Source organism: Urocitellus parryii, chromosome 12 (genome assembly GCF_045843805.1).
Source record: "Urocitellus parryii isolate mUroPar1 chromosome 12, mUroPar1.hap1, whole genome shotgun sequence".
In the NCBI taxonomy this organism is placed as follows: Eukaryota; Metazoa; Chordata; class Mammalia; order Rodentia; family Sciuridae; genus Urocitellus; species Urocitellus parryii.
Window position 1 is genome coordinate 99,103,498 of NC_135542.1, and position 17,517 is coordinate 99,121,014.

At 35.7% G+C, this 17,517-nt stretch overlaps 1 protein-coding gene across 4 annotated transcripts in view; it reads left to right on the forward strand.

The window, feature by feature from the left end:
- Ctnna2 (catenin alpha 2) overlaps window positions 1–17,517 on the forward strand; it is a 954,264-nt gene that overhangs the window by 925,238 nt on the left and 11,509 nt on the right. For 2 of the 4 annotated variants that reach the window (XM_026396077.1, XM_026396076.2), the window contains one exon: window positions 2,465–2,608. The exons of the other annotated variants lie outside the window; for them this stretch is intronic. In XM_026396077.1, coding sequence (XP_026251862.1) covers window positions 2,465–2,608 — 144 coding nt within the window. The remainder of the gene's footprint in view (window positions 1–2,464; window positions 2,609–17,517) is intronic. 4 annotated transcript variants of the gene reach the window in all.

A 17,517-nucleotide genomic window follows, 5' to 3' on the forward strand; every position in this document is an offset into this window, starting at 1 on the left:
TGAAGAACAACTCATTGATTATGTGATATCATGGGAATTCTGCATTAAATCCCCAGTTTTGGAAAGACTTAGGTTTTTGAACAATGTCAACAAGTTAGATCCAAAGAGAATTGAAAATTATCTTATCCTGGCATTGCATCCTGTGTCAGAGCAAGTTATCTCATCTAAAGTAATATTCATTACCAAAGGCATTATCACAGTCAATCATACTAAATTCGCTTAAAAGGTCAGCACAGTTTACAACTCTGCATCCTTTTGATGCAGCCTAGTTTTGCATTGGGTTCCTGAAGTCATGCTACATTTCTGACAATAATTAATAAGAAATATTAGTAGGTTGTGACCTAAGTTTAGATTGTCCTATTTCAATATTTAAACAGTGTTTGACTCCATTTTTATTTTAATATCTTAATGTTGGAAGAAGTATAACATCTTTGGGGTGTAGTAAAAATCTTAAAAATATTTATTGGAAGAATGACAATTGCACCATTCATCTTGGTCTTTAAAATTTTTTATAAGATGTGAGATGAGTGAAGTAAGTATAATAATCATTTTTGATACTGATAAATAATGGTTAATGATCAGCATATTCCTTACAATAGGAAATGTCCTATTTTCTAAAATTAAATAGGATTATTGTAAATTATAAAAGATCAAGGATAAGGATAAGCCAACTAGTCAATGATTCAATATGTAAAAATTGAGAGAAAACAAAGCTTCACAGGGCCATTAATTACAAAATCTGATAAATATATGCTTTTATATGTAGAATTTTAATTTAGACTTAGAATTGTAGAAATGGACAGAGAATAATAGAGTGATGAAAATATATGTATAGAGTAGCTTTTCTTTCTCTAATAAGTACAGAAAAAAATCAACTACAAAAATATACCCTTTTATATAGTTAATAATATTTTTTATTTTGCATTATCTTTTTCTTTAAAGACATTTTTTAAATGTCTTTTTAACATTTATTTGAAGCATAAGATGGGAGTGTTGTTGCTGAATCCAAAATCAGTTTGAATTTAGTAACTTCTGTCTTTCAAACTGCTCCTAATCTGTCAATTTTGCTTAATTTTAAATTATGATTATTATAACACACTTATGTATTTAATAAGAATGACAGGATTAGAAATACGACTATATTGGCTCAAAAAATAAAAAAAAATCCCAAATTTAGAGTTATCTGCATATGCAAACAGGCTTTGGGATTTACCCACTTGTGATGCCACAAATTGTAAGCTATTATTTTGCATATTTGCTTTTGCTAAAATACTGTGGGAAGAGATGATTTCACTTTTCCTATATTCCACTAGGGCAGATGAAGGTCTGGCTCCTGTGTGAATTGTTTCAGGACCTGCCTGTTCTTCAGCATCACCCATTACTTAGGTTTTGCCATAATGCCCTCTTGACAACTTTTAGTATTTTCTATTTTTAAACTTCTAAATCGACATTTAAAAATATATATATATATATTACCATAATACTCTATATATCATTCTCATATCTTGTCTGATTCCCATAAGACTTGGACTCAGACATTAAACAAAGCTATGACTGTAGGACTATAACAGAAATGCTTATGCAAAACACATTTGGTCAGTTAACATCATGGGTCACATGAGCTCTGCCTCTGAGAGTGAAGGAGCAGGGAATCTGATGACTGTAGAAATCTTGCCATTTGATTTTTTTTTTAAATGGTTTTGAAAGTGGGCTTGAACTACCCTTTTTAGATATAAAGTCTGTTTGGTACTCACAGAAAAACTTTCAAGATTGTTAGTAACACTTTGTATGGAGGAAGCTCTAAGAAAGGATTCTAAAGGTAGAAACAGGCATTGGTTATTGGCTTATCTTTCAAATTATACACTTCATGCAACCCCTTCTGAGGGGCATAAAGGAAATTAGAAAGAGTTGCAGTTCTAACAACAATGAATGCATCCCATTGAAAGTGGTAAGTATCCCTTTAGTACCATTCATTACTGGCTGGACATGCCGAGGCTGGGAGCTTGACGAAGGTCACATAGCAGGGCCATGGAACCTTCAAGAAAGGCATCTGGGATTCCCACTTACTGTTCCAGGCTTTAAGAGCTGCAGCCCTTGCTTTCTCTCTTGGTGATGATGCTGGGTGCTTTAAATAGGGGATTCATCCCCCCCGGAGGAGCCCCATTATAATTTTCCCTGACAAGGCAGGGTGCTTCTTCATCCTCCTCCCAGATGGTCCCTTTTGATTCATTCAAGAACCAAAGAGGAATCCAAATGACCGTGCTGCCTGATGTCATGAAGGCCCGCACATTTCTCTTTCAGCACCTAATTCTTTCATATGCCTCTTTCTCCCAAGTAGTTACCATTCCCTCTTCCACCTCCCTAATCCCTTCCCAAGTAAGGTACGTTTTTTTTGTTTTGTTTTGTTTTGTTTTTCTTTTGCTCTCTCTCTCACTCTCTCTTTTCTGTATCTCTCGGAAATCAGACAGGAGTTCAGAGCACTTTCACTACCTTTTATGAGGTAGATTGTGATGTCATAGATGGGGGCAGGGCTAGTCAACTTTCTACCCACCTCCCAACCTGTGCTGAGGGAGCTCCGATCGGGAGTGGAAGCAGTGATTCTTCCATGGTGAGTAACTTTGCTTTCTAATCTAATGTCTCTGTACTCATTATTTCTGAAGGAAGTCGGGGGCGGGGACAGGTTTCAGGGAAGTGACCATGTGTCCACTTAAGCCCTCTTTACTTATCATTAATCAACTTGGGCAAAGGACCGATTTATCTATTCTTTACATGGGTTAGGAATTCCACAGACTCACTCTTCAATCATGATCTAAACTTGAGAAGCGAAAATTACATTTCCAATTCCTTTATTTCTCAGTCTTTCTTCCAATTGGAAGGGGAAAGCCATTGCATATGTGGAATGAATCCATTCTGCAGTCCCTTTGTGAGCTTCTCTACAGAGAGCCAGTCAGGAGGAGGTACTCTTCTTCCTTTGGAAGATTTCAGGGTCGTAGAATATCCTTTATTTATTTATTCTCAAATTCTAGGGGTTAAAAATCTGAGGGAAATGGATACATGAGGATTATCAACAAATAGTTTTAAAAAATGAAAGCTTTCTCATGCCATGACTAAAATGTTCATTACAATAAAATCATTTGTCCTACAAGTTAAAAGCACAGTCATTTCAGGGTGTCACAACCAAATTTGCTACCATTTTGTTGTTTTTGTTGCATGCCATAATACTGATGCTGTTTTGTAGTCTCTTGCTAGTTAAGAGGTGTGAAAAGCTGCTGTTCTTTGTTCTCATTTGGGTTTCTATTACTGATTAGTCCTTTTATATGCCTTCGTGTTTAGAAAGAAAAGATCAACTGGAGTGAGCATTTTTTCTCTGCTGCTTTGCTTGTTCTCTCACGGGTACCTATTAAAACTTTGCAAGATGTAAGGTTTGTGTGAAAGGGCAGAGGAATTCTTGGAAGTGGTTAAATCTTTAATGGATATCCAAGCAACAGGGCGAATGTTTTTAAAAAGGATTTGACCATTAGAATGTTAAGCCCTGTTACTTATAGTGGGGTGAGATGAACACATCTTGGTGTGGATCATGGGTATTTTGAAATACGTAAAAAGAGGATCATTCACGTTTCTCAAAGCATGCATCCCTAGTCAAGTAGCCATGTGTAAACACTGGCACTGGAGAACTGAGGGACAGTGGAAGAGAGAGTTTCTCTCTCCTCAAGTTTCTCTATTATGTGTAGATCATGTTCCCTTTACCCTCAAAGTTATGCACTTTTATACTAAAAACATGGGAACAGATACTGCCCTTTCTGGTACCCTGAATTTGGGAGTAGGGAGGGCTTCCAGAGATTATTTTCCCTCCTGAGCTTTCTAATATGAGGAAGTAACTATAATTATAGAGATTTCTGGCCTGATAAAGAAAGGTAGGGCCCTAACTGGCCAATAGGAAGATTTGGGTTGTAATTGCCAGTGGTCAACCTAATGTTACAACATGGGTGAAGGTGATGTGTGTTGGGTTATCCCTCTCAAGTCTCTGATCTACTTTTTTATTTAAAAGTACTATACTCCTGAAACCCAGGTAGAAGCAACCCTTCAGTGCTAGAGTAATCTGATGTCTAATCATAGCTCAAGTTTTTAATGTCTTTTATCAACCCCTCATACAGCTGCCAGGTAAGAAATGCTCCTATTTTATAAACTCTTGGAACACAATCATCTTTAAACTTCGTGAGTGAAGAGCGGTTGTGTTGTGCGCTTGTGCAAACTTGGAGCGTCTATCATGGAATGCCTTGTGCATGCACTTGTTTATCTTCATGTGCATGTGTCATTATTAGTGGTGTTCAGTGTTTTTTATTCATTTTGTATGTATTAAAATTATAATTTAAAAATACATACATACATACATATATTGTGCTGTAAAGGAGTCAGTGAAGTGTAACAGAAACTGCTTAAACTAGGGTCTAAGCACTGGTATTTTGGTCCTCTCTCCATCATCGATGATTAAGTAATTCAGAGTAAATTGCTTAGATCTTTCAGGTGTCAGTTTTTCTCATCTGTAAAATGATGATAGATGATCTGAAAGATGTAGCCCAAAATATCTCCATTCTAAAATTCTGTGGGTTTATGATATACTTTTTAGGAAATTATTTGTGGGAAAAGATAGTTTTTTATACTGAACATATAATTATTCAATCCAGAAAAAAATATTTCAGCCCCTACTAGGTTTTAAAACTCACCCTCTATCTGATGTAGTGTTATTTGGTTAATGATATATATGAGTAGCTCAATGTTCTTTTAAATGCACAATGTCATTTGACCAACTTGCTCAATATAAGCCATCACTACAGATAAATATCTGCAGAGATATAGAATCCACGGTAGATAGCTATGTGTTGACTTAGAACACGAATTTCCTTTTTAACTCTATACTTTTATGTTTTTCTACTTATTTGGGATTAAAAATTAGTCCTTAACTACAAGGCAACGGATCTGGCTCATTGGGAACTTCAGAATTCAAAATGACTTAGATGATATTGCAGTAGTGCCTATGTGGTATTGGAAAGGAGTAGTGAATAGAGAACTGGGGTACTGAACTATGTGTTATGGTATATATGTACAGCCTGGCTCCTGATCCTTAGGAATGTACAGCCTCTTTGGGGAGTACAGACAAGTGTCAACTTAAAAGTAAAGAAGGGAAGAGTTCAAATAACTAAGAAATGTGCCGTGGTGGTATATAGGTGGCTAGACTACACTGGGATGATTGTGAGAAGCTGAGGTGAGGCATTTTACTGACTTTAAAGGGTGTCAGAGATTTGTGTTATACAGAAGGAAGTTATCATGGAAGCAAGACCGACCATGGTTTGCAAGACCACAGGAGTTGAGGATGAATTTTGGTTAAGACATGCCATATATCAAAATCACGATATAGTTAATCTCCTTACTTCTTCAGATTATTATTATAATTACTAAAGCATATTAATTGTACACAGTATTGGGTGTCTATGAGAAATTTGAGTTCCACATGCTTGTTGATCACTTTTTCCTGAACATGTGCTGATTTTACAATAAAAGAAATATTTGTTTAGAAGAGCTGAAGAGGCTGCTAGTAAATGAACTGCAGCTTATTAAGTTTATTAAAATAAAATCAGGCCACTATTTTCTTAGGCAAAAAAAAAAGAGAGAAAGATCACAAATACTCATAGCCCCAGCTATGGAAGAGAAATAAATAAAAGGAAGGGATGAGGGAAGGAGAGAAAACTAACTCTGAGAGGGTCTAATTTTCTGATAGAAGTGAATCTAAGAGATCTTCTTTTGGAAATATTTCCTAAACCTGAAGAAAGGTTTAGAAAGTGATATAGTGTTGGAAATGTGCATAAGCTAATGAGAACCCATGTAATGAAGATGGTGTCACTTTTCTGTGTATTGAACAAGAATCATGTCAGATTCCGCCCCTGAACAGATGCTGTAGATGAGGTTAAGCACTGAGTGAAACGTCACATGATTAAGCAAGTCTCTTTTTTGAAGCACTTGGGAAAAGGAGATTATTGATTTGGATATGATTTACCCACATTGATGAACAAGAGTGCTTGCATTCTAAAGCCTCTTTGTTGCTTTCACAGATGATTTGCAGTGTATACTTGGCATCGCATAGAGGGAACTATGCTTTTGTATATCGTGCCATCCAAATTCTTTCCAAGTTACTACTTTGACCTTTCTAACAGACTGGAGTTTCACAAATAAAAGTTTTGTTTCCCCTAACTCCTTTCTCAGATTCTAACGATCTTAGGACTTCATAAATAAATAAGGGCTTGGTTTAGATCATTCAGTAAAATGTCTCTTAATTTCTTAATGTGACATAAAAATTAGCTTTGTAGAATTTATTATCTCAGGAAATCACTTTCAAAGGCTAAACTTGTCTATCTGGGAACAACGAAATGATATGATCAAAGGCAGTTTTACAAAGCCAGGAATGCTCTTTTAGAACTAATTTAAAAAAAAAAGTTCAAAAAAAAATAAGATTTAAATAAAATTCTGTGAAGCAAATTTATTATAGATTATTACAAGAAAGTAGGACTGTTTGTCTTGACAGAACAATGATAAGGATGGCAATTGTTCCCCTTCCCTACCTTCAAGTGTTCCTGGAGATCATTTTTAAAATAAAGGATCAGGTAGACCTACAGTCAACAAACATTGAGTATATAACATGTGATAGCCACTGTCCCATGGGTCAGTGAAATTATGCAATCCAGACAGATGTACAAGTATCTACAATACATTATAATAACCTCTCTAAAAGAAATATATACAAGGCAATTTGAGCATTCTTATAGAAAAGGGGAAGCTTCATAAAGGGTCTATGCATGTGTGTATTGAAATATATTCTAGACTGACATTATCTGAAAATGCCAGAGATGGGTGAAAAGATAAAGAAAAGTAAAAGATGAAATTCGAATGGTAGGTTGGGCAGGCATTTGTATGACCCATGCTGATTTTAAATCAGTGGTTTTCAAAATGATCAGAATTATCTGCATGTCAAACTCAGCAAAGGGGTGGGAGGAGCCTATGAAAAGGCAGAGGCTACTCTGTAGACCACTTGAATCACCATACTTGGTAGTAGGTTCTTGGAATCTGTAATGAACTACCCAGTTGCTAACACACACCAGGTGGTTCGTTTTCACACCAAAGTTTCAGAATCTCTACGAGGCAACAAAACTGACTCATGTGTCTGTGTTCTTTGAAGAAGTTTCAGAAAAAAAGAAATTAGTAATAAAAGATCTGGGACAAATAGGAACTGGAGGTAATACAAGAATATCTTGAGAAAATTGGTTTAAACATTGGTTAGACATGAGAACAAAACTTCCTAATAATGATGGTTATTATGTATAAAGAATGACTAAATAATGCTATTAAATCTCAAAGGAGGGGTGTGAGACTATAAACATTCAAGAGGCTGTCTTTCATCTTTCTTTTGTTTTGTTCCCATACAAAGAGTCGATGAAGATCCAAAATAATTTGTAAAACATCTCCCAAGTGGTGTGGAGATGAGAGAAAGGAAATAGTTCAGAGAAACTGTTTCTGAATGGTATTCTTTGGAAGAGCTATTTGACTACTTTATTTCAATTAAGTAAATGTCATTTAAAAAAAAAAAAACATACTAGCATTCTTGTCATGACTGAAAAGCTTCATGCTCATGCCAACGCAGTATGGGACCTATATGGTCTATGTTGAAAATTATTAAAAATGTAACTATGTTTGAATCAGTAATCAATTAGAAATTGTAAATTTGTTCTGTTTTTTTTTTTTCTTAATGGACAGCATCTATTACTGTACAATCATCAGTCCATGTACAAAGTTAAGAAGTGCTCAAAGATGTAGAGAGAAGGGACACTTGAGAAATATTTCACATTTTACTGAGACATCATAATGAGCCCTGGTCTGTAAGAAGGCAGACCTCTCTTCACAACATCAAGAACCAGTTCTGGAATTAACCTCTTCATTGCTTTGCATACAGCTGATTGATTACAGGTTGCCATAATTTTATATTTGAGAATGCTTTTGGAAATCAGGAAAGGATGGGGAATCCTGTTTTTTTTTTTTTGTTTTGTTTTGTTTTTTGGTTTTTGTTTGTGATACAGTGCATTTCTTTATTTTTTTATTTTTATTTTTTTCTCCTTTTTTATTAGTTACACATGACTGTACAATGATCTTGATAATCCATACATTTGAATCAAATGGAGTATAATTTCTCATTTTTCTGATTGTACAGGTTGCAGAATCACATTGGTCATACCGTCATCTATATACGAACAGCGGAATCCTGTTTTTATCTGGGTTTTTGTTGTTGTTGCTGGTTTTTTTTTTTTTTTTTTTTTGAGTCAATGACAGTGTTTTGTCTTGGCAGAGTTGGAGATACTGCTGTCACCTTCTAGAAGCAACTGCTAAGATGCCAAATTAGTTTTGGCATACCAAGTTAATGATGTTAAAAAAAAAAAGTAATTCTAGCAGATATTTCTTACCAATGATGTGTAGCTCTGTCAAGGTAAATACAACTTCAGGTGCTTCTAAGAAGATGCACCAAGCGAAATTATTTACTTCAAGGCCCATTTTACCTAAATAAAAGCCGAATAGACAATAGTAACAATCATATGGTTTTGTTGTTAAGAGATCTGAAAAAGTAACATAAAGAAGACAATAATTTCTTAAATAATGTTAAAATGGTAAGCTGGATACTGCTATTCAGTGAGAATTTGAAAACTATTTCATATCATCTGGCTGGTATTGGACAACACTAACATTCTCTCTGGGCTTTTCTTTGTATATAAAACTTGTAATTGTAATATCAGTAATAGCTACGTAGAAGGACAATCTCATGTAGCAAATACCAACAATTATTCTTTCTAGTTAAGATACATCAAAGATTTTATAGGTGCCAAGCACTGTGCTAAAGCTTCTTAAATACACTATGGAGTTCAGTTTTGATAATGGTCTTGTGGAGGAGACAGTGTCAGCTCCATCAGAAATATTAGGAAAAGAAGATTAGAGAATTTTCCTATTTTCAGGAGCTCAAAGTCAGCCGCTGTATTCTCCACAGCGTGGTGTGCTTCTGTCTTTCCTTGTCTGACACATCAGTGTGATTATTTAATTATTTTTCTCCATGAAGTTGTAAGCTAGTTAAGAATGTGTTTGTCAACTGGATCCTTGAACAATGAGCACATAGCACAAGCCTAATACATTAGCACACTTTGCGAAGCCTTCTCCCATAGTAATAATGTTTTGCACTGGAAATTCCTAAAAACTGATTCTGAAGTCTATCATTCCTTCATTCTTTCCTTTATTTATTTATTTTTAAAATCTTCTTTTAGTTGTAGTTGGACACAATACTTTTATTTTATTTATTTATTTTTATGTGTTGCTGAGGATAGAACCTAGGGCCCTGCACATTCTAGGCAAGTGCTCTACCACCGATCCACAACCCCAGCTCCTTTATTTATTTTTACATGAAATGCTAGACTTCAAAGCACATTGCTTTTTAGCATTTGGAGCCACCAATTAAGTAATCAAATTTTTTTCGAGCTAACTGAATTTCTTTATAATTTATTTTGTTAATTTGTTTGTCTTATTATACATAAGATTTTAAGATTATGGCATGGGAATATATAGAATTTCTCCCCAAGAGAGCTAAATTAATCATACTGGTTCTTTTGAAAAGAGTTGGAAAGTAACATGGTTACTTTCATTTGCCCTCCTACCTGAACATTATGACATGTGAAAATGTTAAATAATTAAATTTAAATATGAAATATTGATTTATACCTAAGCATCCTAAAGTATTAATGTCCCCTAATAGTCTTTACAATTTGTAATAGATTTTCACATGTTTTAATAGATTTAGATCCAACCACATATGATAAATCTGTAAATTCAGAATTGTTTCTCTCACAACTCATATATATTTATATGTAGTTCAGGGAGACTACACAGAGTCTTCCAGGACCCCAGACTCTGAATTTATGGTCTGTTACATTTACTATATGACTTCACTTCTGAAGTTTGTCTTTTGGCTCAAGACACCTTCTAGTGTTTCATCTTTCCATTTTCTATGCAGAAAGAAGTGAGAAGATAAAATTATACACTTACTTGCTATGCTAGCAACCCTTAAGGAGGTTTCCCAGAATACCTGCCCTTCACCCCCTGCAATTTCTGCTTTCATCACCATGGCTACCTTTAGATGTAAGAGAGACTGGGAAATAAAGTGTTTTAGTTAGGCCAGTTGCTGCCCTGATTAAAAAGGGGAGGCCATGACAGGGGCTCATGGATATTGGGTGGTCAACCAAGGCAGGATTCCAAAAACAAAGATGAAATTATCCCCATGAAATTAGATTAGAAACTGACACGAATTCAGGAAGGAGAAAACAAAACCTATTCTTATACTAGCCAGGATACCTTGGCAGACCTATTCTTTGCGGGTTTTTGAAACTCAAATTTAGGTGTGATGCAAATAGTCTAATGCGCTTTCTCGTCTTCTACATTTTTGAGAGAATTAAGACATGTAATTTGCTGCCTACATTCTAGACAATAGGATGCCAGATTTTATGTGAGGAGGAAGGCTTTGTTTTCCAGACGCCTTCTTTTGTAGAGTCATAGTCAGATGGAAGCTGACAATGAATTATCTGAGTAACCCAGTGAATCCCCATCTTATGAGAGATCTGGAAACAAACAAACAGATAAACAACAACAACAACAACAACAAAAAGGGTGAGTTAGGCTAGGGTGGTAGCCCTTGCCAGAGAATGCAAGGACTGAATTCTGGCTTTTGAGCAAGTTGATCCACCTCTTAGAAGCTTCATTTTTTCTCAGGTATAAAATAAAAATGAGATGTGTATCTACCAGGTTATTCGTATCGAAATGTGTTGATTAATGCCACACACTTAGCACAGGGATCTTCATGTAGTCGTGGTAAATATACATGGGCACCAATCTTGGTTATTTTGTCTTGTCCAAGAGAATGTATATGTAGCTTGGTGATGTAGTTGCCCTCCTCCCTCTCTTTCATCATGTCCACCCTCAATTAAACTGCTGGATACACAGCACCGAATAACCACCAAGGGTCTCTACCCTTACAGAAATTCCATTCTTTTGTCATTAGAAGTTCTAGAGGGATCACTTAGAGAGAGGTAATGTTTAAAAATAGGGAAGGGAATGGCCTCAAAAAGAAAGTATTGATTTTCACAATTCTGTCTGTAAAAGAATCACAAGAGTAGCCATTCGAAGTGGAAATTCCAAGATTCTACTTCCACACTTTAGAAAATAAGGCTTGAGAAAGACTAGGGGGCTCATTTTGCTTAGCCATTATAGGATGCTTTGCAACATCTTTGAACTTTCCTCACTGATGTCAGTAGCACCCCCTTCCTCCCCAGCTGTGATATTCAAATGTCTTCAGATACTGTCAAGTGCCCTAGTTTGGGGAACAAAATTGCCTTTGAATGAGAACCATAGGGCTGGTTGCAATCCTGACCTTTCATCCACCATTTAAAATGTATCCTGTTAGGTCTTCCCTCTAGGTGAGAGCAGACGACAGGCACCATAGTTCCAGATTCACCTCCAGACTGACTCTTAGCAAGGGCATGGAGGTATATTTTCCTACAAGCAAGACTCCAGAGAACCTGTCACAGTTGTCCTTTGATGATCACTTTCTTACCCTTTTTGAAGATCTGCATCCACCTCCCTTCCTGTTTACTAGACATGTTTGCATTTCTACTCCCAGAGACAATTAAGGCTTTCAATGAGAATGTTTAGAAAAAAGTTTAAAAAAGGTAAAATTTGACTTCAGTTTCTTGCTTTTTAGCAAACAAAGGTAGTAAAGTTAAAAATTTTCAATTTTGTAGCCCTTAAAAAATAACTTTCCATGTATCATTACCTACTACTTTATCATTGCATAGTACTTTCAGCATATATTTTAATCTCTTTGGTGAGGAAGCCAGTAAGTATATCTTAAAATGTAAGCAAAAAGGGAAGTGATAGGTAGTTTTTTAAATAATAATATGAAGTACATTAGGCTACTATTCTCCTTGAGAGTCAAATTACTCATTTTTTTTAAAGATAGTACTTATGAAGAATAATTCTGCAATGTGGAAATGAGTGGCAGGTGAGCCCTGAAACAGGAAGCTGTAGGTAGGAACTGAATATTTTTCATGGCTTAGCTTTTTTTTTTTCCTTAAAGCGATTTGGAGAGCTGTGACAGGTGGCATCCCCAGATACAACAGACATCACTCTCTTAAAGATGCACCTAGAATGCATTTGAAGAATTTACCTTGCATTTTTCACTGGGTAGGGTAAAGAAATAATGAGGTGGCCTTTATATCTTGTAATAAATATGAAGGTGATTTAACTTTGTCAGCGGCCTGATTCATAGGGACTTCAAGATAGGGATTGTGCCTTGAGGAAAACTTTCATCTTAATACTAAACATAATTTTTAGTAGGGGCAAGATACTGTATCACACCATCTCCAACCCTTTCATGTTTCTCTGTGTTCCCCGGTTAAAAGTTATCATCTTCTTGAAATTAAGGAAGTACTTTTCCTCCTACCCCAGAAGAAGTTTTCAAATTTCAGTGGTTTGAGGTTTTCTTTCAAAAGAACCACTAATATTTTTTTCCAGAATATTTTTTGGCAATACTGTTATGCATTTTTCAGCCTTTTGAGGATTCTCTTTCCTTTAATCTATAATTTTGAAAGTCTCTTGTATAGCTTGGCCTCTTTTGCAAGGGAACAGATAATATGTTGTCCATCCATAGAGGTTCTTTGTTGGACCAAAGACATAATATTTCCAGTTTTAGATCGAAGGGAACCCTCAGGTGCTTTTGCTGCATCTTCCCTAAAGTACATTCACTCCAGGAGAGACAGAATAGAAGGTTCCAAACTAGGCCATGCCCTGGCAGGCACCTGTATGGGGAAGTATCCTGGCTTCTAAGGAGAAGAGAACCACTTTAAATGTCCTTTATTTCTTCTTTTATTTAAAATCAGTTGGAGCTGTGGTGTACCATTAAACACACTATTCCCAAAGACAGAGGTCATGAGCTCGAATTGCTGGTAATTGTTTATTAGCTAGCAAGTTTCTTCTCCCTACACCTCAGTGCCTGTTTATAGAATGGTGTCAATAAAGTTGGTGTATTGCTTTCGTTTTTGAAATGAGTGTTAAGTGATAGTAACATATAAGAAAGATCTAACTGGGGCATTTCAATATGTATTGAATCTACAAAATCTAAAATTTTCTCTTTAGAGAAATACTCAAACAATTTTTATTTTTCAGTAGTCTCATCTTACACTCAATTTAAGGGACAGCCTAAGCCAAGAATCTTTCACTGCGCTAACCAAACACTAAACCCAATATGTCCACCTATACCCAATATGATTTCTGTGTTGCTAGCCTTTTGGGGGAGGGTATACTAGAAAAGGGCAAGGAGGAATGTGTTTGCAAAGAGCCAGACGTCTAACTATGTATGAGACAAGACCAATACATAGACAAAGTTTTTGAGGGCAAAATTGTTTTGAGTAGCCAATGATTTGATTCCAGCAAGAAAGGCAGCCAGAATTGAGATGGAATCATGAAATACAGATTCATAGGTGAACTGTCATTTTTGTAGGTATGGTCTCCCCTTCATTTCTTTGTTGGATTTATCTCTTTGGGGGACACACTCCATAGCCAGTGTTAAGTCCCCAATAGTGTGGTTCCTATGACCTATTTCCCTTGAAAATCATATTTTCAGACTATTCTCTATAAATGGAAAAATTGAGATTGTAAGTAGGACCACTCCATTGATATTTCATCATCACTGTCAAGGAGAAGAAAACTCACCACCTTTTGGTAGTACTTTGTTCTTGTCTTGCTGGGGCTGATGATACCTGCATGCTACTCCAGTCATCTATAGAATACTTGCTTCAATGCAGGGTTCCTTGAGTCTGAAGCATTCAGGTGTTGTAGTAAATTAAGATGAAAATCCCCAAGAGACTCAGAGATTATATGCTAGTCTTCTATATTCTCATATGTCTTTAAGATTTAAAAACTATTCAAAGTTTATCTTCTCACATGGATTTCAGAATAACTTGTAAAATACATTGTTATTATTAACCCCATTTTATAACTTGAAGAAACCGAAATTCAGAGAGATTATTAGAGCATCCCCAAGTTTTACAGGCAGTAACTGGCACAGCCAAGACTCAGATCCAGTTTCTTTCATGTGTAGTCTTGTGTTTTGTGCAAGGTAAGAATGGTACTGGTTTCTTTGTGCTCCCTAGACTATAAATCGAACAAGAAACACAGGTCATAGTATGTGTCAGATGCTGTCGTGATGATAACAGCTGATGTATTTGGGTTCTTACACATTATACCTGTTGGTCTAACATTATATCATGGTGTCCACTGTGTGATAAATTAAATGGCTATGTTGTAGAAATGTAGAATAATTTTTCTTAATTTCTTTGATAAATAGGAAATGGTATATATGCTATCTAGTTCTAATAGGAGAACTGGAAGATGTATTTAATCAAATTTTCTTTGAATATTCATAGATTTTTTTTTGTTTTGTTTTTAGTTGCTGGCAAGAAAATCAGAAATGAGATAATGATGTCTTTGCCGCTTGCTTAGTTCAGATCCCATGTAAATCAAGATTGCAAGATTGGAAGTTTGTGTGACTCTTGTCTCCTTTGTGGCTTAAGAAAATCCACCCTCATTACTGTTTGGTCACATGACTTACATTTATAAGCAGATAAAGCATATACTTACCTCTAGATCAATGCCACCAGGTACCCAGAATGAAGATAATCAGGCAGGAAAACTCTGTGGTAGATTATAGATTAGTCTGGTTGAGATGGCATGGTATGTGTCCCAGTGGATTGCAACCTACCTCTATTAGATATGAATATTATGAACCCAGGTTCACAGAAAAGTTAACTTCTCTATTTCAGCTTCCTCATGTACAAAGATGGAATGATGACATTTACATTATACTATTTTGAGGGTTAATAATTTGTTTGGGCACTAACATTATACTGAACAAACAGCTCAGTGCCTTGCAGATGCTGGTACTATTAATAGGGTAGATGGATTTTTTTAAAAACCTAAGTCTTTTGAAATGGAAAGCAATAATTAAGTATAAAGACTTTTAAGTGTGGCTCATTTCTGAGCAAAGGCTGATCTTCAAACTGCCACTCAGGGTACAGTAGGAGGAAGAACTTGTATCACGGTTGGCTACTGTTTCCTTTCTCCAGAATATCCCACCTTCTACTCTCCTGATAATCTTATGCCATTGGATGTAGTGGAAGAAAGAACAGGTGGAAGGAATGAGTTATCGGACTAGCCAGTGTACTTCAGCTTTGTGTCTTTGGTCAAGCATTTTCATTTCTTATTTCCCCATTCATAATGTTTATTATTAACAATATTTAATGAATAGTTATGGCAGACTCAAATCCCAGGTACTGTTTTAGGTGTTTGGAACATAGCATGTGAGTGGGAAACAATAAACAAGAGAAGAAAATGCATATTGGATGGTGATAATTGTAGGAAAAATATAGAAATAGGGGGAGAGGACAACACATTGAAGCATGGAAGGGATAGAATTGCAATTTGAAATGTATGGCTAAGGACAGTTTTCCCTAAGATACTGATATTTGAATCAAGATTGGAAGTGAGAGAGCAGTCCTTATAGATATCTGGAGAAAGAGTGTTCTATGCAGAGAAAACACTAAGTGCTAAGTAAGGCCTTGCATCCTAACATGACTGGTTTGAGCAACAGCCAAAAGATCAACATTTAGAGGTTGAGTGAACAAGGAAAAAAATCAGAAATATTAAGGACCACTTGCTATCCAACCAGATTATGCACTGAATTCTACTCAGACTGAGTCAAGGACCCCCCCACCCAGAGAATGATGGTAACAGAATAATATCATTTTTGTTTATTTAACAGAACATTCGGGCTGTTGTCTAATAATGAAGATGGAAAGAAGCAAGTAGAGTAGTTTGGGGCAATTACGATAACAATCTAGCCAGTGTCCGCTGAGTTGGTCAAGGTGGTCAGGAGTAGAGAAGGTGAGACAAAGTCAAATACTGAATGTTTTGAAGATGTTACTGATGGAATTTGATGACAGATTAGATATTAAGTCAGAGAGAACAAAGTGTAGCCTAAAACTCTGGGTAGCCTATCTAAATGGTAGGAAGAATGGTAAGAATTCTCCCTCCCCCTGAGAGGGGAGAAGACAGTGGAAGAAGTAGATCCGGGGGAGGAGTGGAGTGCAGAGCTCTTGCTGTCTCTGAAAGATCGAGAGGAGTCAATAAGAAAATATATGCAGAAATTGAATTGTTCTCCAAATGCTAAGAAGTCATCTTTATGAAGCTAACTCTTTCAAGCACCTGAAATAGAATCTATATGGAAATTAACTAAAAGAGCTAATGGTTACATCTCATTGAGTTGTAGGAAACCTGTACCTGAATCTGTGACTGTACACAGTGATCACTTGAAAATGATTTGAATGTGTGTTAACATTGGTAGTGGGTTTATAGCATACAATGGAAAAAGCAGTGACCAGGAAGAAAAACAAAATGATTCAGAGGGTATTATTCTGTGTCTACTCAAAAAATGTTTCAAAGTAGACCGAAAAAATGTGTTTAATTATAAAAGCCATGGATCAACTGCTCAAATTTAAAACTAATTTAATTAAAATTACTGGATTTTAAACATGCATTATATTGAAGACCTCTTATGAGCACTTGAATAATGATACCATTTCTTCTTGTCTTAATTCTCATTTCTATAATGAAAGAAGAGTTGAAATTTTGGGGTTAATGTAATGAATTATTTTATATAGCTATGTATGTGTCTAACATTTCACTTTAGTTTTCTGCATTATATTTAAGAAATAATTAGTCTTGAATTGTGTAAGAAAATGATGATATTGGAGGAAAAAAGCAATATTAATGTACTACAGCAGCCCCCCTTTAAACACAGTGTTACATTCCAAGACCCCCAGCGGATCCTGAAACAACAGACCACATAGAACCCTTGGCTACTAAAGTGTCTGATGTGTAGTTAGACTGGAAAATGGTTTGACTCTTGTCCTGGGCAAGACAGAGAAGATTTCAGCATGCTGTTCAGAACAGTGTGCAGTTTAAAACTTAAGTATAGTTTATTTTTGGAGTTTTCTGTGTAATATTTTCAGACTGAGATTGAATATGGGTAATTGAACCTATGAAAAACAAAACCATGTTTATAGTAGCTCAATTCACAATAGCTAAACTATGGAACCAACCCAGATGTCCTTCAGTGGATGAATGGATAAAAAAAATGTAGTATATATATTCAATATATATTCAGTTTTTAAAGAAGAATGAAATTATGGCATTTGCTGGTAAATGGATGGAGTTGGAGAATCTCATGCTAAGCAAAATAAACCAATCCTAAAAAACCAAAGGCTAAATGTTTTCTCTGATATGTAGATGATAATTCACAATAGAGGGACCTAGGGAAGAATAGAGCTA